This window comes from Hemibagrus wyckioides, linkage group LG19, assembly GCF_019097595.1.
Source record: "Hemibagrus wyckioides isolate EC202008001 linkage group LG19, SWU_Hwy_1.0, whole genome shotgun sequence".
NCBI lineage: Eukaryota > Metazoa > Chordata > Actinopteri > Siluriformes > Bagridae > Hemibagrus > Hemibagrus wyckioides.
In genome coordinates, this window is record NC_080728.1 from 17,490,001 (window position 1) to 17,512,500 (window position 22,500).

General features: G+C 43.4%; 2 protein-coding genes and 1 pseudogene across 3 annotated transcripts in view; 2 read left to right on the forward strand and 1 right to left on the reverse strand.

Moving 5' to 3' along the window:
• Positions 1-22,500, forward strand: part of wnt5b (wingless-type MMTV integration site family, member 5b) — a 137,221-nt gene that overhangs the window by 76,510 nt on the left and 38,211 nt on the right. The window lies entirely within an intron of this gene.
• fbxl14b (F-box and leucine-rich repeat protein 14b) lies at positions 8,882-11,188 on the reverse strand. Its single transcript, XM_058416814.1, has one exon. The coding sequence runs from the start codon at positions 10,476-10,478 to the stop codon at positions 9,276-9,278; it is 1,203 nt and encodes a 400-aa protein (XP_058272797.1). The 5' UTR covers positions 10,479-11,188; the 3' UTR covers positions 8,882-9,275.
• LOC131370502 (U1 spliceosomal RNA) lies at positions 14,898-15,029 on the forward strand (annotated as a pseudogene).

Consider the following 22,500-nt stretch of genomic DNA (forward strand, 5'->3'; position numbering starts at 1 on the left):
ACACTCAGTAACACACACACACTCACTCAGTAACACACACACACTCAGTAACACACACACACTCACTCACTCAGTAACACACACACACACACACACTCAGTAACACACACACACTCACTCAGTAACACACACACACTCAGTAACACACACACACTCACTCACTCAGTAACACACACACTCACTCAGTAACACACACACTCACTCAGTAACACACACACACTCACTCACTCAGTAACACACACACTCACTCAGTAACACACACACACTCACTCACTCAGTAACACACACACACTCACTCAGTAACACACACACTCACTCACTCAGTAACACACACTCACTCACTCAGTAACACACACACACTCACTCAGTAACACACACACTCACTCACTCAGTAACACACACTCACTCAGTAACACACACACTCAGTAACACACACACACTCACTCAGTAACACACACACTCACTCACTCAGTAACACACACACTCACTCAGTAACACACACACTCACTCACTCAGTAACACACACACTCACTCAGTAACACACACACACTCACTCACTCAGTAACACACACACTCACTCAGTAACACACACACTCACTCACTCAGTAACACACACACTCACTCAGTAACACACACACACACTCACTCACTCAGTAACACACACACTCACTCAGTAACACACACACTCACTCACTCAGTGACACACACACTCACTCAGTAACACACACACACACTCACTCAGTAACACACACACTCACTCACTCAGTAACACACACACACTCACTCAGTAACACACACACTCACTCAGTAACACACACACTCACTCAGTAACACACACACACTCACTCAGTAACACACACACACTCACTCAGTAACACACACACACACACACACACTCAGTAACACACACACACTCACTCAGTAACACACACACACTCACTCAGTAACACACACACACACACACTCACTCACTCAGTAACACACACACTCACTCAGTAACACACACTCACTCACTCAGTAACACACACACTCACTCAGTAACACACACACACTCACTCAGTAACACACACACACTCACTCAGTAACACACACACTCACTCAGTAACACACACACACACACACTCACTCACTCAGTAACACACACACTCACTCAGTAACACACACTCACTCACTCAGTAACACACACACTCACTCAGTAACACACACACACTCACTCAGTAACACACACACACTCACTCAGTAACACACACACACTCACTCAGTAACACACACACACACACACTCACTCACTCAGTAACACACACACTCACTCAGTAACACACACTCACTCACTCAGTAACACACACTCACTCACTCAGTAACACACACACACTCACTCAGTAACACACACACACTCACTCAGTAACACACACACACTCACTCAGTAACACACACACACACACACTCACTCACTCAGTAACACACTCACTCACTCAGTAACACACACTCACTCACTCAGTAACACACACACTCACTCAGTAACACACACACACTCACTCAGTAACACACACACACTCACTCAGTAACACACACACACTCACTCAGTAACACACACACTCACTCAGTAACACACACACACTCACTCAGTAACACACACACACACACACTCACTCGGTAACACACACACACTCACTCAGTAACACACACACTCACTCAGTAACACACACACACTCACTCAGTAACACACACACACTCACTCAGTAACACACACACACTCACTCACTCAGTAACACACACTCACTCACTCAGTAACACACACACACACACACTCACTCAGTAACACACACACACTCACTCAGTAACACACACACTCACTCAGTAACACACACACACTCACTCAGTAACACACACACACTCACTCAGTAACACACTCACTCACTCAGTAACACACACTCACTCACTCAGTAACACACACTCACTCAGTAACACACACTCACTCACTCAGTAACACACACTCACTCACTCAGTAACACACACTCACTCACTCAGTAACACACACACACACACTCACTCAGTAACACACACTCACTCAGTAACACACACACTCACTCAGTAACACACACTCACTCAGTAACACACACACTCACTCAGTAACACACACTCACTCAGTAACACACACTCACTCACTCACTCAGTAACACACACTCACTCAGTAACACACACACTCACTCACTCAGTAACACACACTCACTCAGTGACACACACTCACTCAGTAACACACACACTCACTCACTCAGTAACACACACTCACTCAGTAACACACACTCACTCAGTAACACACACACTCACTCACTCAGTAACACACACTCACTCAGTAACACACACTCACTCAGTAACACACACTCACTCACTCACTCACTCACTCAGTAACACACACACACACACTCACTCAGTAACACACACTCACTCACTCAGTAACACACACTCACTCAGTAACACACACACTCACTCACTCAGTAACACACACACTCACTCACTCAGTAACACACACTCACTCAGTAACACACACTCACTCAGTAACACACACACTCACTCACTCAGTAACACACACTCACTCAGTAACACACACACTCACTCAGTAACACACACTCACTCAGTAACACACACTCACTCACTCACTCAGTAACACACACACACACTCACTCAGTAACACACACTCACTCACTCAGTAACACACACACTCACTCAGTAACACACACTCACTCAGTAACACACACTCACTCAGTAACACACACACACTCACTCACTCAGTAACACACACACACACTCACTCAGTAACACACACTCACTCACTCACTCAGTAACACACACACACACACACTCAGTAACACACACTCACTCACACACTCAGAGTAACACACACACACTCACTCAGTAACACACACACACACACTCAGTAACACACACTCACTCACTCACTCAGTAACACACACTCACTCACTCAGTAACACACACACACACACACACTCAGTAACACACACACACTCACTCAGTAACACACACACACTCACTCAGTAACACACACACACTCACTCACTCAGTAACACACACACACTCACTCAGTAACACACACTCACTCACTCAGTAACACACACTCACTCACTCAGTAACACACACTCACTCACTCAGTAACACACACACTCACTCAGTAACACACACTCACTCACTCAGTAACACACACTCACTCACTCAGTAACACACACACACACTCACTCACTCAGTAACACACACTCACTCACTCAGTAACACACACACACACTCACTCACTCAGTAACACACACACACACTCACTCAGTAACACACACACACTCACTCACTCAGTAACACACACTCACTCACTCAGTAACACACACACACACTCACTCAGTAACACACACACACACTCACTCACTCACTCAGTAACACACACACACACACACTCACTCAGTAACACACACACACTCACTCACTCAGTAACACACACACACACACACACTCACTCAGTAACACACACACACTCACTCAGTAACACACACACACTCACTCACTAACATTCACACTGTCTGTCTGTCTGTCTCACACACACACACACACACACCTTCTTGTTTTAACCCTTAAAGTAAAACTCCATCCTAAAACACATTAAACATACTTCATTTGAAATGCATCGTATTCTTCGTGATCCTGCTGCTAATTTATCGGCTGCTGCTGCTGTTTGCATTTATGTTATTCTCGCGAACAAGTTAGCGTCCACGTCCTGGCTCGTTACAGGCGCGAGCAAAAACACCATCATCATTTCTCACCACATTATATTAAAGAGAAATCCGAAGCATGCGTAGTGGAGCCGCTGATAGGAAACGCTGGAGTCCCAGAATGCAATGCGGCTATGAGACGCAGCTAGTGAGAGGACTAGCATGATGACACGAAGTGTGTAGCTGTTTGAGCAGAGTGGATAGATGAGGTGATGAGAGAGCTGGAGGGAATAAAAGGACTCAAAGACTAAAGCGCCGCTGCATCGATGTTTTAACGGAAGGAAAATGTTTTCAAAATCATGACTGAAAAAATGATATGTGGGTTTTTTTCTTCTTTTAAATTCTTGAAATATTATTCAAATATTTGTTGAAGTTTTCGGCTATGATGAAACGAATAAAAAGGTGATTAAAGGGTTAAACTTTCTCCGGAATATAATATCTAAGCATCATGAAATCAGAAACTAAACTTATATAAGAATCTGCCTGGGTGAAACTCTAGCCAGTCGTGTCTTTCTCTGTAACCGAGCCGCTTTTCCGCTCTCCGTGTCGGCCGCTACGGCGGGTCAGCATTACGGCTTCAGGATTTCAGGTCAGGAATAAAGCCAGAAACGGCGAGTTCAGAAGAAGCCGACCAAGCTTCAAATTACAGGATGATCTTTTTTTTTTCCCTTTCCTCAAGCTTCCAGGGTTTTTCAATCCTGCACTTGAGTTTCTTTCACTCTGCGTGTCGGGTTACGCCGCGTATGAAAGCGGATCCGGAGCGCTACATGTGGTGCATGTGTACACCACACTTAATGCCATCCGAACAATGGAAGAGAAACGGACGAGCCAAAGTGTGAAAGAAAGACGATGGAGGTGATGAGGAAGATGTGACATAACTTACATGGCACATAACACACACACACAAGTCAGTCTCTGTAGGTGTGTGTGCTGGAGAGAGGGAGGGAGAGAGAGAGAAGGGGTAAGTCTGAGACAGAGAGAGAAAGGAAAGGGAGAGAGAGGGAGAGAGAGAGAGAGAGAGTGAGAGAGAGTGAGTGAGACAGAGCAGAAAAAGAGAGAAAGAGTGAGAGACAAGGGGTAAGTCAGAGACCAAGACAGAAAGCAAAGGGAGAGAGAGAGGGAGACAGACTGGGAGAGAGAGAGAGAAATTGAGAGAAGGAGTAAGTCAGATAAAGAGAGAGAGAGAGAGAGAGAGAGAGAGAGAGAGAGAGAGAAAGAGTGAGAGAGGAGGGGTAAGTCAGAGACCAAGAGAGAAAGCAAAGGGAGAGAGAGAGGGAGTCAGAGTGGGAGAGAGAGAGAGAGAAATTGAGAGAAGGAGTAAGTCAGATAAAGAGAGAGAGAGAGAGAGAGAGAGAAGAAGTAAGACAGAGACAGAAAGGAAAATGAGAGAGAGAGAGAAATTGAGAGAAGAAGTAAGTCAGAGAGAGAGAGAGAGAAATAGAGAGAAGAAGTAAGGCAGACAAAGAGAAGGAGAAAGGAAAAGGAGAGAGAGAGACAGAGTGAGAGAGAGAGAGAAGGAGTAAGTCAGAGAAAGAAAGAGACAGAGAGAGGGGGAGGGACAGAGAAGGAGAGAGAGAGAGAGAGAGAGAGAGAGCGTAGGCGACAGCTTGGGCCCCCTACACTCTATCCCCGAGCCCTCACACATCCAGCAAGGTCACATGACCGCAGTGAAACTCAGTCCTGACCTCACAGAGGAAATCTGGCACCTAACAGGCAGAGACCAGCGGCTAACTCGCACCTCACCGTCCACACACACACACACACACACACACACACACACACACAGACAACAGGGAAATAGGAAAAACCCTAATTAGACCCATCCCGACCTGAGCATCTCAAAAAAAATAAAAATATCCCAAAAGCTCCAGACTTCCACACACTTCCTGTTCCGTCTCCCTGTACTAACTGAACAATCCATCAAAGTTACCTTCACATGAATAACTGTAGAAATACTCAGAGGCTAATTCTGATCATGAGACGCTTTATAAAGTCGTCTGTTTTTCGGCTCGTGTTCTGACAAAAAGTGGCTTAGTTTTAGTTTTCCGCCGTTCATGGTACGATTCATTAACTACTGCAGAGTGAATCAGTAACGATACGGATCTGAAACTCCGTGGAGAAAAACAACGAAAGCAAAACCGGTTAGGAAAAAAAAAAGAAAAGAAACGAAACACATGAGATATTAGAGATTATAGCGGAGTAAAGTCAACAGTCAGGATACAAGGTTTTAAGGAAATAAACAGAGTGAGCGAGTTCAAATCCACCAAAAACATCACACTCAATTCAAGACGCCGAAGCTCGACAGGATCGTGAGTATTTTCGGATAAAACGGTCTAAAGGATATGAATATGAACCAATACAAATAATCATACCATATATGGTCATTTTACGGTAATGAGCTGTAAGGGTGTGGCCTTTAACCCCTAGATATTTATGTGTGTTTTGAAGCCGTTTGATTGATGTCTCACCTCATGTGACTTCCAATTTTATTTATTTATTTTCATTTCATGATTCATCAGATTTCTCAGAAACTAACGTCGATGTAAATTTAATCAAAATAAAACAAAAAACTTTCTTGACCCTCACCAGCGACCTCATGGTGTAGATAGTGAAGATGTCAGCGCTTCAAAGTCCCAGAATGCGTTTCAACTATAGGACACGGACTAGTCAGTGGTCCACGAGGTTAAAGCCTGAGGCTTGATGTGACAGAGATGATGAGAACTGGACCGAGGACTAAAGCGCCGCTGCTCTGGAGATAAAACAAGGGGATATCACTGATATCTATGGCATTATGGGTAATGTAGGAAACTCAGAACTATGAAGATTTAGCCATTCGGTGGATTCTTCACGAGTAAATCCGCAGACCGGTACAGAAACCTGAGCCTCGGTCAGACAGCGCTCACACTCCACGCTCACTTTTCACACAGCAAAGTCAAACCGTGACTCACAGATTCCTCGCCTTCTTTTTCCAGGGATTGGGAAACTGCTTGGCAATATGACTAGACACCTTCTTTCTCCTTCTTCCTTTCCCTCTCTCTCTCTCAAGTCTTCCTTTAGACTTCACCCCCAAACCCTGTGAACTTTCAGTGTCCCGAGACGGCCGAGTCGTACCTCAGTGGCACCTCGGAAACTTCAAAGCCCAGAGTATAAAAGTCAGCAACACCTTCGAGCCTTTACACGTCGCCTCCTTTTGTTTAAACCATCCCGCGAACTCGGGGTGGTCTTTAACAACCTGGATCGTTTTCTAAGAAATAAAACGCTCGTGTTTAGAGTGATATCGAAACTTCAAAGCAACCTTAAGGAGGACTCGTGTATGGAATCTGTGTGAGGCGTAGGCGTGACTGACACGGGGAAAAATGTCTGAAAGATCTCGCGAGCTTCTCTCCAGCTCTTTCTCCAGCACTGGTCAAGAGGCCAGCAGGCCATTCAGAGGCTGTGTGATGGAGGAAGGGTGAGATGGCAGTGGGGGTGAGAAGAGAAGAGAAGAAAAGCTGAAGAGCTTTGAATGGCGGTGAGGAATGTTTAAAAGTGTCCCTGTGATGTGATGGGGGGCAGAGGAAAAAGAGGAGGAGGAGCGGAGGGCTTTTTCTTGCTGCTGAGATTTCTGACTGACTGACCGACTGACTGAAGGGGGGATGGAGAAGGGCATGAAGGAAGAGGAGGGACAAAACTACTCACTCATCTCTCTCTAGCTGAAACAGCACACGTTTTTTTTTTTCCCTAAATGAAAAGTGCCAAAAGAATAAATATCGTACATGACACTCGATCCTCTGAGAGAAAAAATAATATATAAACGAAAAAATAATAGATAGTGTTACATCGAGGTCCGTTTCCACACTTTGAGCGCTCTAAAACCAGGGTTTGGATTCGGATTCGTTCTGAAGCCCCCCCTAACGTACGAAACAAGAAGCGCCCATTTTGTAAACATCACAACAAATGCACACGCGGATAAAAAAACACGTTATGAACTGTGTTAAAACACCGTTTCCACCCTGACACACATCAGCTCTCGGCGTCCGGATATATATATATATTATGTATATATAAACGGTGCACAAGGTTCGAAACGTGTTTTCACATGCCACTGTGTACCCATGCTAAATCCTGCTGTATTATTTATTATTAATTCATTAATTTCTTTAATCTATGCATAAAAATAAACTCCTCTTCAATTAAACTCTACCGAGATACAAATCCCAAGAGCTCCTCTTTTTTTTTCTCCTTTCTTTAATTATATAAATATCAGCTTTAATGTTTACTGTAAGAATATAAAACAATTTGAGATTTTTCTTTTTCTTTACAAATACATACAGTACATTTAAAACACAGTAGCTTTTCAGCAGGACTCAGTACATCATATCATATCACACAGGCCTGATACGCGATGCTCCTTACCCGAAAGAGGGACCAAAAAAAAAATAAAATTTCTAAATAATGAATAATGTCCTTCTAGGTCAATTTTAAACATCAGCTCGTTTAAAATGAGGACGAAATAAATGTATGCTTTCAATTTGGTGTATGACCTAATAGTCTATTGAGGAATAATAATAATAATAATAATAAGGTAAGACTGTAGAATTAGCTACTGATGCGGATATTTCTTCTGTTTCCCAAAAAAAAAAAGAAAAAGAAAAAGGAAATTCACTTCAATTTGAAGTACAATGCTCTGAAGTACAATGCTCTGAATAACAGCCATTAATTCATTAATTAAACAATATCTGCTTACATAAGCATGAATACATCAGCAGAGCGGACCTCTTATTCAAAGCTTCGATCGAGAAAAAAAAAGGCTTTTGCAAGGCCTTGAATCCAAAACTAAACAGGATGAAAAATATATATATATATATATATATATATGTATATATATATAAAAAAGCTCTTTGTATACAAACCAGTATTCATCCGTCTTTGCATAAACTCAATTCAGTCCGAGCTAAAAACAATCTGTGCTTTGACTCTCCGACTCTCGCCGCTTCGTTTCAGTCTTTTGTTGGTCATTTCAGGCAAAAAAATTAACAAAGGTAGTTAAGCCATTCTGCTTTTTTTTTTCTTCCTTTTTTTTATGCTATTCTCAGGCGAGAAATGAGATGGGGGGAGGAGGGGGGGGGCTGCTTCCTAGGCACAATTTATCTCCATATCCGCCTTTTTTTTTTTTTTTAATTTAAGGATACGAGTTTAAAACATAGGTAAGAGGTAGCCGAAATGTTTTAGGCGCGACATTTAGTAGGGAAGGAGCACGATTTTAGGCTAGCATTGCGACCGGTTAGAGATTAAAAACTTTTTTTGTTTGTTTGTTTTAAAGTATCGCACACCACCACACTCTGTGACTGATACAAAGGGTTAATAAAACGCCAGATGAAACACTGTTCATATTTTCTTCCCGGACGAATAAATTTGAACCGCTTTAATCCGCGCCGGATTCCCCCCCACCTTTAGAATAATGTAAATTCCCCGCCCACGTCACGCCCCTCCCCCCTCCCTCCCCTGCACGATCTCACCCGAGTTTTACCGCACTTTTTCACTTTCAGTCATCTGCCAAAGGCCCAGGTTCAAAACTTTAAGGCAGGGGAGTTGTGTTATCCTCTCCAGTCCCCTCTTAGTAATTTTTGTACATCCATATAAATCGATGCCGGTCAGCTGGGTCAGATGGTCCGCTATGAGCTCCAGGCCTTTGTCTGTAATCCGCACACATTGGCCAATGTTCAGGGTCCTCAACTCGTGCATCTGGCGCACCATCCGGTTGATGCCGTCGTCACTTATGTGGCACGAGCACAGAGACAGGGACTTGAGCTGGTAAAGGCCCTGGGCTACGTACGCCAGGCTCTGGTCGCCGATCTTGTCACAGAAAGACACGTCCAAGCCGGAAAGTCGTAGCGTCCCCATGGCGAGATGCATGATGCCCGTGTCGCTGATGTTGTCACACGAGCGCAGGTTAAGACTCCACAGGCTGGTCATGTGGGACAGGTGGATCATGCCAGCGTCCGAGATGCCCCCGCAGAAGCTCAAGTTAAGAACTTTGAGTCTGGCCAAGCCTTTGGAGATGTGCTTGAGAGACAGGTCTGTGAGTTTCTGGCAGTCCTGAAGTGTGAGGTACTCCAGGCTGAGGCATCCCTCAGCGGCGCTTCTGGTCATGCCTGCCAGGTGTCCGATGCCCACGTCGGAGACGTGCCTGCAGCTTCTCAGGTTGAGGCTCTTGAGTCTGTGCAAACCCCACGCAATCAGCAGCAAGCCCGTATTTGTGATGTTGCTGCAGCCACCCAGCTCCAGCACCTCCAAGTTCTTAAGATACTGAGCTATCCTGCCCAAGCTGGAGTCCGTAATCTGCTTGCACAGGCTCAGGTTGAGAACACGCAACGAGGAGATCTCCTGGACGAAAGCGTGCCCCAGGCCGTTGTCAGTCAGGTTGTAGCAGCCGCTCAGGTTCAGGCTCTCGATGTTGGGCATGCCCTGGATCACATAGCTCAGGCTGCGCCTCAGGCTGAGGATCTGCACCCTCCGGATGCCCCGGGCCTGAAGGCTGGGGAACAGGGACGGGTTGGCCCTCCTGAGATGCAGCTTGGCTTCCACCCCCCTCCACACGGACTTGTGGTAGGACGCGTCTCTCCACGCCGTGCACACTTGGGCCACCCGGCCTTTGTCCCTCACGTCCAAGTAACTGAAAATCATGGCTAAAATCTCTGGGAAGAGGCACGAGACGTGCGTCTCCATCTTAACATGCGCGTAAAAATGTATACGCGACCCACAAGTTCACTTCCCTCTTCGCTTAAGGAGGGAAAAAAATAATAAAAAAGATCCTCCAAATCTCCGGTTGCGTTTCTTTTCCTACATTTAAGTGTGGGTAGATCGATCAACTCCTGGGACACGCGCAGGGGGTCTGCAAAAGCCGGAGGAGGGACGCACGGGGGGGGGAAGCTGCTTTCCAACACAAACCGACAGTAAAACCGGAGGGGAAACGCTCGCGCTCGGTCACACGACGCTGCCCGTCTCGTGTTGAGATAACCGTCTCCGCTCTCCGCGAGGATCCAGGCGGTCGTACATTTTTCTTCTCTTCCCCCCCCCCGGAAAAAAAAATCTTCAAAACTGCCTCAAAGCCGAAAGTGGGTGAAGAATTGCGAGCTGCGTGAGCGTCGGTTCAGACCGCTATCCCCGAAAAATAAACCGAGCTTTCGCGTCGCGTTTGCGCTCCGCTCGCACGCATTGCCAAGCCGAGGGGCTTCCTGCTGCCTTTGTCTGATCTTTTCAAACTGACTTGGCAGGGCCGCCTGCACCGCGCTGCTCCGGGGGTGGGAGGAGCGTATACAAAACCGAGTCGGAGTTTCATGTGGGAAAATAAAAGCCGAGAATCTAATCCTTCATCCCGTCCTGCTGTCTACGTGTTGTCAGTTCGTGCGTTTTGCTTTCAGTACAGCCCGACTAGAATCGTTGCTTCTCATCTGTTTTGCGTCCCCCTTTCTCAGACGAAAATGGTTTCGCCCAACTCAGCTGGAACAGTAAGAATAGTTCCCCTGGAAACCAACTTCTTACAATTCAGTTCACTTTACCCTTAACCCTCTCACCGCCGAGCCGGATCACCTCCCGTTTATTTATTTATCCTCTCTTTTTCCACAGACGCACTGTGTTATAGCCAATATCTTAATACTCAAAATAAACTAAAAAGTTTCGATTTATTATTTTTATTTGCACATATAATAAAAATGATAAGTTATGTTCTCATCGTTTGAGGAGAAATCATTACACTGTAGTCAGAGTTACATAACAAAAGTCCTGCTGGTATAAAAAAGTTGATGAATTGTAAAAACTAGGATAAGGGTCCTTCTATTGTGTGTTTTCTATTCATCCCCAACCCCCACACCAACACACACATACACATATACACACACACACATATACACACACACACACACACACACACAAACACACATATACACACACACACAAACACACATATACACACACACACACAAGTTAGTCTTACTATCCTTGTGAGGACCCACTGATATAGGTATTAAACACAGCTAATTAATTAATTAATGCTCCGTTTACACCTAAACCTAACCCTGACCTTAACCCCAGCAACCAGAAGGAAATAATAGTTCTCATTAAGTTTTTTACTGTTGTTATTGTTGTTTGTTTCCTTTAAAAATAAATAAAACCTGCTTTTCCCCAGAAGGTTAGAAAATACAAAACAACACAGTCATATATCTATATATTATATTTCTAAATAAATAAATAAATAAATAAATAAAACTTAAAAGTCATAAAACCGTAAAAATCATGTAAACCCTAATAAATCATGTCAGTTTATTACTCATACAAACAAACAAGGAAACATTGTTTTAATATGCGAAGCAATGTGAATCCTGAACACATCCTAATAAGTGAAGATGATCTAGCACATATAAGTAAATGCAATTAACTTAAATTCTTCATTTTATATTCACTGTTACATCAAAGGGGTCGTCTCTTTCTTAACTCTTTATGCTAAAAATATTTTTTTTTACAGTAATTTTCTCAGATTTGGTTAGATTTGTGGTAAAGAGGTAAAGAAGCGAGTGCAGGCAGGTTGGAATGGGTGGAGAAAGGTGTTCGGGAGTTCTGTGTGATAGAAAAATATCGGTGAGAATCAAGGGCAAGGTGTACAAGACAGTGGTGAGACCGGCCATGCTGTATGGTTTAGAGGCAGTGTCACTGAGGAAGAGACAGGAGTCAGAGCTGGAGGTAGCAGAGCTGAAGATGTTGAGGTTCTCTTTGGGAGGGACACGGTCAGATAGGATTAGGAACGAGTACATCAGAGGGACGGCTCGTGTTGGACGTTTTGGGGACAAAGTTAGGGAGGACAGATTAAGATGGTTTGGACATGTTCAGAGGAGGGAGAGTGAGTATATTGGTAGGAGAATGTTGGACAGGGAGCTGCCAGGCAGGAGGCAAAGAGGAAGGCCAAAGAGGAGGTATATGGATGTAATAAATGAGGATATGAAGCTAGTGGGTGCAAGTGTTGAGGATGCAGAAGATAGGGATAGGTGGAGAGAGATGATTCGCTGTGGAGACCCCTGAAGGGGAAAGCCCAAAGAAGTTAGATTTGTGTTAGAAAGATACAATATCCTGGAGTAGGAAAGTGAAATAAAAATGTTGCTGTAAGAATGAATCCAAAATGTAACACTCAGAGATTTAGATTTAGATCTATAGCATGCAACATTTGGGATAAAAGACAAAACAAAACAAAAGCGGGTCAGAGTGTTGTCTTACAGGCTTAACTCTTACTTAATACTTATTATTCTCTTTAAAAGAGTTTTTTTTAATTCCACCTTTTGCATAATTCCCAACTATTAGGCCCCACCCCCTGTAATACCCTCCTCCTCCTCCTCTTCCTCCTCTTCCTCCTTTTCCCTTCTCCTTATCTAGTGTTTGTTATCTGATATGACAGCGAAGCGTTTGCAGAAACTACTGGAGTATGTCAGAGCGGCAGAAGAGCGGAGGAAGAAGAGCAGCACAAACGCCTTGGTGTTTACAGGAGAAAATGCAACACAGCAAAACTGACAGCCCGAGTCGAACATTCCCGCTAGTTTTCCTCCCGTTCTCGTTCTCGCCGCATCTCCGTGCTGACACTGTGTGTTGACAATAACCCTCCAAAATAATAAAGAAAAGAAAAAATGCACAGCATGTAGAAAAATTACATCTCGTCAGTCAATACAGTTATAACTGTGTAATAAAGTCTGATTTGCGTCAACATGGACTCGTTAAGCCTTTAATATCCGTCTTATTATTGCATAATTAACCCCCATTTATCTATCTATCTATCTATCTATCTATCTATCTATCTATCTATCTATCTATCTATCTATCTATCTATCTATCTATCTATCTATTCAAATGAAGAGACAAATAAAAAGAAATTTTGCTTTTGTTTCTTTTTTAAATTTCATTTTCATTGATTCTTCTCCTGTTTTTTGAAACACCACATAACCTATCAGCAAAGAGCCCTGCTCCAAGCCCCGCCCCCAAACCATGCTCCAAGCCCCGCCCCCAGGTCCCACTGCTAACAGGTTGCTACAGAAACCTGACTAGCTTTTTGCTGTGCTGTTTTAGGAAAATAATCAACGACAGCTAGGATTCTTTTCCAATAATAAGTGATTATTATTTCTCTTAGACCACAGCAATTTTTTTCTAAACATTAGAATCACTTTTTTTTTTGTTATATTTGTTAAAGGACCTTGTACATTAAATGTTGTGGAACCTCTGCAAAGCTTTGCTTCAAATTGAAATTTGCATTGGCATAAGAAGCATTTTCGTCACACAAACGAACCGAACCGGACACCGGCTAAGTTGCACGTACGTCCCGAAGCCGTTCAAAACTTGTTAGCATCAGTGGAAAGCCAAGCGAAGCGAGTTTATGATTTTTTTGGTCAGTGAAAGCTGTTATGAAAGAGTCAACCCACGATACCAACATTGCCTTCAGCATGCGTTCAAAAGCTAGATGATTTTCGGGTGTTTTTTTGTTGACAGATTGGTGGTGTTGGTGGTCTGATCTATTTTTAGCCCAAGCTTGGTGACGCCACTTCCTGTGAGGAGTCTTGACATGGAATGCTTGTCTTGGGTCAGTTCTTTGTAAGCAGCCGTACAGTTTACATACGCTTCATATTGGGAATATTTTTGGGTGGCTGGAACCATTTAAATTATTACTATTATTATTAAATTATTTCTTATGGGAAAATTCATTTCACAATACAGATTTTCACCTTAAGAACTCGCCTCCAGAACGAATTAAATTCGTATGCAGAGGTTCCACTGTATTTCCTTTTAGGCTGATGGTATCCCAACTCTGTGACCTAGTAAAGCAGTGTTGATGTATTCACTGATAGAGACTTCAAAGCACTTTTGTACATCGCTCTGGATAAGAGCGTCTGCCAAAAGCCAGAAATGTAAATATGAAGGTTATGGGCCTTGCTCTAGAGTCCAGCAGTGGCAGCTCGGTGTTGCTGGGATTCAAACTCACAACCTTCTGATCAGAAGAACAACATTTTATCCAGTGAGCTACCACTTTATTTAGTCTTCAACCTGATGACAAAAATATCCCTTTAATTTCAGTGTGTTACAGAGAAACTGTAAAGCAGGAGTCTAACTGGTCATACACTTACCTGGCGGGGGCAATACCATGATCAAGGAGGTGGTTTGCCCAAAGCGAGGCTCAGCCATTGCACTCGGGCTGTGCTGACCTTTGCGAATTCCCCAAATGCGGGAATCTCGACTGCATAATTTCGCGCTCTCCCCTTTCACTTTTTTTGGAAATTTCCCCATGGTGGGACGAATAAAGGTTTATCTTATCTAACATGTTGCTTCTGAGTAGCTCACCTAAAGTTTTATAGAATGTGTACAAAATTAATCAAATCAACTCAATAAACCTGTTTAAATTTCATCCCAGTCAACCTCACAAATTGAAGTAGTTTAAATAAAGGATAAAGAAAACACATGGCAAATCCATTCAACAGCATTAGGAATACAACTACGATGCTGTAGGAAGATGCAGGACAAGTGAGCTATAAACATTTCTTATTAGTTATATTCGTAGTAAAATACTGTTTAATATTTCCTGTTGCACATGCATATGATTGCCATAAAAAAAAACTATTATTTAATCACATAAAGTCCAAAACAAAAATAGTCTTTCAGTCTTGTTGAGGACATCAGGGTATGTGCAAGGAAACCGCGAAATCTGACAATAATAACTGATAAGTCTAATCAGCAAACCAGGTGAAGTGAATAAGACTGATGATCTCCTCATCATGGCACCTGTTAGTGTGTAGGATATATTAGAGGCAGCAAGTGAACATTTTGTCCTCAAAGTTGATGTTAGAAGCAGGAAAAATGGACAAGTGTAAGGATTTGAGCTTAAGGATTAAGTTTGACGAAGGGCCAAATTGTGATGGCTAGACCACTGGATCAGAGCATCTCCAAAACTGCAGCTCTTGTGGGGTGTTCCCGGTCTGCAGTGGTCAGTATCAAAAGTGGACCAAGGAAGGAACAGTGGTGAACCGGCCACAGGGTCATGGACGGTCAAGGCTCATTGATGCACATGGGGAGTGAAGGCTGGCCCGTGTGATCCGATCCAACAGACGAGCTACTGTTGCTCAAATTGCTGAAGAAGTTAATGCTGGTTCTGATAGAAAGGGGTCAGAGTACACAGTGCAGGACGGGTCAGGGCTGTTTTGACTGCAAAAGGGGGACCAACACAATATTAGGCAGGTGGTCATAATGTTTTGTCTAATCGGTGTATGACTTTGCTATTGAGATATTATTCAGCTTGGTTGATTTGTGGCAATAAGCTATGTAAATGAATGTTAATAGTAATTTAACACGAGTAGCCACCTTCATTTTGTCAAAGTAGCTCTCGGAGGAAAAAAGGTTGAAGAAAGTGTAACCTCATCTATCCTGACCCTAGCTCTTTACCTCTGACTCCAACCAAACCCTGACACTGGAGACTCCTTCCATAAGCGTTAAAGTGTCCACCATCTCATTGACGAATCGATGATTAATGAAAGGACTTTTTCCAATACGTTTAATAAGCTGTTGCTAACATATTCATACGAGTGCATTAATATAAACCTGTGATGCGCAGCTGCACTACTGTGAGAAAATTAATCAACACCTTCGGACCAATCAGTATTCAGCAGCGGTATAAAGGTGAATTATGAAGGCCTTTCTCTCTCTCTCTCTCTCTCTCTCTCTCTCTCTCTTTTCATGGCTCCTTCAGCTCTCTTGTTTGCCCGGGCCTCTATCCAGACCCGCCAAGCCACCAGACCTCACACTGCTCTGGAAATAAAAACCCGTGCATGTGTGTGTATGTGTGTGTGAAACAGAAGGCTTATTAAAAAAAAAGCACCCAAACTAATTGCAGAGACGTAAACCAGCAGGCCTTTATAAGAAACACCAACTGTGACGCCGGTTCTTCAGACACGCTATTAACCAAAGCAAAATGGCAGCAAGACCCGACGAAGAGCTGGAGTCTGGAGCTCTGAAAAAAATGCAAATATGACAGGAGAAAAAGAGAGAGAGAAAGAGAACGAAATGAAGAACGAGAGATGGGGTGAGAACTGGATAGACAGGTGCTACATGCAAATGTGGAGGTGTTTTAGGACCTCATAAAAAAAAAAAAAAAGGAAGGAAGGAAAAACGAAATCTCTCTGTGTGATTTGATGTGCTGATTCAGGGTAGAGAGATAATTGGATAATTGCGTGCCACGCAACTGCGTTGATAACTGCGCTTGGGGCACCCGTTTCCATGGAGACGTTAGTAGGCATGTGTCAACATGCTGTTGAAAGCTGACACCACATGAATAGATTTTTAGGCTACTTTATGGCGCTCCCCCTCTACCCCACACCCCCCTCATCCTCTCTTATGCCCCCCTATACTCACCCAGATGTTGTATGTTCTTTTCTCTCCTCTCTTTTCTTTTCCTCTCCTCTCCTATTTTCTGCTCTCTTCTCTTCTCCTCTCCCCTCCCCTCCTTTCCTTTCCTTTCCTTTCTTTTCCGTTCCTTTCCTTTCTTTCCTCTCTCTTCTCTTCTCTTCTCTTCTCTTCTCTTCTCTTCTCTTCTCTTCTCTTCTCTTCTCTTCTCTTCTCTTCTCTTCTCTTCTCTTCTCTTCGTTCCTCTCCTCTCCTTGTCAGTATGGATGCATGTCCACTTTTATACTGAGAGATTATCTCCTGTCTGTGTGTCTGGCAAAATCTTTTATGTAACTCTTGGTATAAAGTGCAGTGTATTGTGTGTGTGTGTATCAGAGCTGAACCTTAGACACCTAAAAACTTGAGTTTTCTTAGTCAAGCTTAAGCCACATTTTTGATATAATGATAATAATAACAACGATGTGAAAGGGGCGGGGCTTATCAGCAACACTGCTGATTGGTTACATGTGCTGCGTAACACAGTGTGTAACAGCAGATGCAGTGACAGAAGAAAACAGAAAATATTTATAGTAGATTCAAGTAAATTTGTGCTCTTTGTTTATTTCTAAACTGAATTGCTCGAAAACACTTATGATACACATGTATTAAACTTTTCTTATCATGATATGACATGCAGCTTATGAACAGTTTCACACAAATGAAGACTTGGATGCAAACCCCGCCCCTAACCCCGCCCCTACCTTTAGTAAACTGTGTATATTGTTAAATTTTTTTTTTTTTGCAAAAACCTCCATAAAGCCTCTTGAAACAAAATCCCTTTATGGAGATTTTTACAGTTTAAAAATATACACGGCTTAATTCAGATGAAAAGATGAAAGGTTGGGGGTGGGGTTATGGGCGTGGTTAAGGGTGGGGCTTCAAAATCCAACCATTTCTCACTCATTGGTTCAAATTTTGTAGAAATTTGTCATGAAGATTTATGAACAGTAGCAAAAAGATCACAAATTAAGATCTTTTTTTTATTTATATATAGTAGCTTCAGACTGACCGCAGAAGATCTGGACTCCACTAAGGACCACCCAAGAGGGCATGTGACTGACATGTAAAGCAACCAATCACAGTTCTGTTTTTGTTTCATGTTTGGAGGCGTGAAAATGTAAAGTGGATGCAAATTAATGCATCTGTACCGTGAACTTCACATCATTTGGAAAATCCAGCGTTTAGCCGAACCTCATAAGCCTCAGTGTTACACATGTAAACAGGACGACTTCCTTCTTCCGTGAGGGAAGTGGAGCGTCACGGCGGCTTTGTGTCCAGACGGGATGGTAAAAAACACACAACACGCCACACACACATCTAGACATACAGTAATTTCTGTAGAAATAATTCCTGTGGAATCCAACTAATCAGATGATTGCATGTGGGCGTGGCATCTGAGGCAGAGAATAACTTGAACTTTTTATGATGATGATGATGATGATCTAGTCTCATATTGGTTGCATCCACACTAAAGTGTAGTCTTATGTGACTTGAAGGTAGAAGGTAGATTTCTAGCCCTTAACGATCAAGCCTTAGGCAAGCGAGGTGAGGCGAAGCGGGGCAAAGCTCCATGAGAAGCCATGATGAAGAAACCCTCAGTGACAGAAAAGGGAACCTGTGTGTTGTGTGTTCTTCTGGGTGACGCCGGATAGTGGGATTATGTAAGGAATAACACACGACAGAGCGTGTTGTTATACGAAAATAATGCACGCTTGGAGCGGAGAAGGATGCGGCATGAGGCGCGGTTAATTTAATAACGTAGAAAATGCCGCATTTTAACAGTTTATAGTTCAGTTTAATCTAGTGGAACATCCAAGAGACACATTAGTTCCTGTTCTCACCTACATTAAAGCTGCAATAAACTGTTATTCCCTCACCAATCTCTCTCGCTCTCTCTCTTTCTCTCTCTGTCTCTGTCTCTCTCTCTCTCTCTCTCTCTCTCTCTCTCTCTCTCTCTCTTCAGATGAAAAGATGAAATGTTGGGGGTGGAGTTAGGGACATGGTTAAGGGGTTGGGCTTCAAAATCCAACCATGTCTCTCTCTCTCTCTCTCTGTCTCTCTCTCTCTCTCTCTCTCTCTCTCTATCTCTCTCTGTCTCTTTCTTTCTCCCTCTCCCTCTCTCTCTCTCTCTCTCTCTCTCTTCTCCCTCTCCTTTCCCCCCACTCTCCCTCTCTCTCTCTCTCTCTCTCTCTTCTCCCTCTCCTTTCCCCCCACTCTCCCTCTCTCTCTCTCTCTCTCTCTCTCTCTCATAAAAACCCACTTTGTCATTTTACACAGAAAGACGGAAAGCATGAACTCCTCTGTCTTGAAGACTTTCCCGTTGTGATAAATACTCCACAGCCCCGTGACTGTTCCAGAGCACTAACAGCAGCCGAGACTCGCTTCCATAAACGTCACATAAACGTCTCCTAATAAAAAATAAACGTACCACATCAACGATTCGATCACGTTTTACATCGTTAAAGCACGCGGTTTTAGAAATCTGTTTATTATTTAAAAGCGTCTGCTGAACAGATCCCGGTGTGAGATGAGCTGTTACTATAGCAACAGTAACTTAGCGTGTTAGCGCTAACTCGTCGTGCGGTTCGACGGGAAAACGGTGCAGACGTTCTGACCAATCAGATTGGAGCTGTGGTGGAAACACCGTTACTGTGGAGAGGTTTAAGAAGAGAAGACGAACTGGGATGAGGACAGGACAGTGGTCATGATTACAGCAGGTACCGCTGGGCGTGAACTGTGATTTTTTTGTTATTATTTAGACGTGTATGTCTTTAAGGCAGATTTTGATGTTTGTGTATTTGTGTGCGTGTGTGTGTGTATGAGAGAGAGAGAGAGAGAGAGAGAATAAAATCTCAATGATTTTGATGTTTGTGTATGTGTGCGTGTGTGTGTGTATGAGAGAGAGAGAGAAAGAATAAAATCTCAATGATTCTTCTGCATAAATTTAACTATTTGCTCCTTGTTTTTTGTGCACTCTATCTATCTATCTATCTATCTATCTATCTGTCTGTCTGTCTGTCTGTCTGTCTCTGTCTGTCTATCCACCCCCCCCTCATTTTCTTTCTCCCACTCTGTCTTACTTTCTCTTTTTCTGTCTCTCTCTCTCAAAGATTCTTCTGCATTAATTCATGTTTGCTCCTTTTTTGTGCACTCTATCTCTCTTTTTCTCTCCCTCCCTAATCCCCCCCTTTCTTTCTTTCTTTCTTTCTTTCTTTCTTTCTTTCTTTCTTTCTTTCTTTCTTTCTTTCTTTCTTTCTTTCTTTCTTTCTCTCTTTCTTTCTCTCTCTCTTTCTTTCTTTCTTTCTTTCTTTCTTTCTTTCTTATTCATCCGTTTGCTCCTTCCTCCCCCCCCTTTTCTTTTCTCTCTCACACTCTCTTCTCTTTCTTTTTTGTCTCTCTCTTTTCTTCTCTGTCTCTCTCTCTCTCTCTCTTCTTTTCTCTCCCTCACACTCTTTCTTTTTTCTCTCTCTTTTCTTTTCTTTTCTTTTCTCTCTCTCTCTCTCTCTCTCTCTCTCTCTCTCTCTCTCCTCCCCCTCCCTTCTCTTCTCCTGGCATGTCTCGAGCCAGGTGAGGCCCCTCCAGAGAGTAATTACAACCCCAAACCGTGATCAGAGCCCTGCAGCACTCAGCATCAAAGCGCAGGCAGGCAGGAGCTCTCACTAATGCTCTGTAAAGGGAGAACCTCAGCCAGGGGAAAGACTGAACCGCTTCACAACATAGCACAAAAAAAAACACACACACCCTTCAACAGCACATAACAAGGCGTTTGGGTGCTCAGTGGCCAAGTTAACATGACCTTGATTGAGAGAGAGAGAGAGAGAGAGAGAGTGATGACTGAAATTGTCTGCTGCATGTCTGGGCCTGGGGGAAAGGGAGGAACCAGGTGTTCTACAAACAAGAGGATGAATCCAGAGGTGACATGGGCTGTAAAGTCAACACATCAACCACCCACCTGGTGAAGACCTGAGTGTGAACAGCTCTCCAGATCTCCACAAACACACCCTGAGTGTGTGTGAGAGAGAGAAAGAGAGAGTTTGTGTTTACATGTGTGTGTGTGTGTGTGTGTGTGTGTGTGAGAGAGAGAGAGAGAGTGTGTGTGTGTCTGTGTGTGTGTGTGTGTGTCTGTGTGTGTGTGTGTGTGTGTGTGAGAGAGAGAGAGAGATGGTGTGTGTGTGTGTGTGTGAGAGAGAGAGAGAGAGAGAGAGAGTGTGTGTGTGTGTGTGAGAGAGAGAGAGAGATGGTGTGTGTGTGTGTGTGTGTGTGAGAGAGAGAGAGAGAGAGAGAGAGAGAGTGTGTGTGTGTGTGTGAGAGAGAGAGAGAGAGAGAGAGATGGTGTGTGTGTGTGTGTGTGAGAAACTCACTGGTTATAAGGTGACATTACTCATAGTAGAAATACAGCCTCTGAATATATTCCAGTTATGAGCTTTGAAAAATGATGATGATGATCATCATCATCATCATCATCATCGCTGCCTCACAGCTTCAGGATCCTCGACTCGACCCTGAGCTCGCTTTTCTCTCTCTCTCTCTCTCTCTCTCTCTCTCTCCCTCTCTGTGTGTGTGTGTGTGTGTTTCACCTGCTCTTCCTGCATCCCTGTGTGTTTCCTCTGGTCCAGAATCATGTAGGTGGATTCACAGTGCTGAATTTCCATTAGCTGTGAACATGTGTGTGTGTGTGTGTGTGTGTTTGTTGCCCTGGAGCTCTGGATCCACTGACCAGGATAACATGGTTACTAAAGATGAATGAATGAAAGGATGACTAAATGAAAATTGGTCCATTAGTAAAATAAATAAAGAGATAAAGTACGACGGCATGACGGAGCGCTTCCAGCTTTAATTCCCTTCGAATATTCGATCCGAAAGTTTTCCTGAACTTCATTCAATCCTTTTCACAAAGACCTGAAGAACAAAACTCCTGCAAAACCCCTTTTAATTCTATAAACATCAATAAAAATACCCCCCGAATCCACACGTATTAGCGTCTTCCCTAGCTAAACTAGCTGGCTAAATACCCAAGACAGTTGTAGCTAGCGTTGTAGCTAGTGTTTTTGTCCTGAAATGCATTCATGTGGAAAAAATAATAATTTTTTTTGGAAGTTTTCTATGAGCATATTGCCCACAGTAAGCTAGAGGCCATATATTCATAGAAAAGTTCCAAAGAAAGGTCATTTTTTCCCACATAAATGTTCTTGTATCTTCAAAGTAAATGTTGATATCAAACCCATTTCTGCTCTCTGAGACGCTCCAAGTGCTCGTTCTTCTGAAAAGCAGCTCGAAATTTGATCTTCAT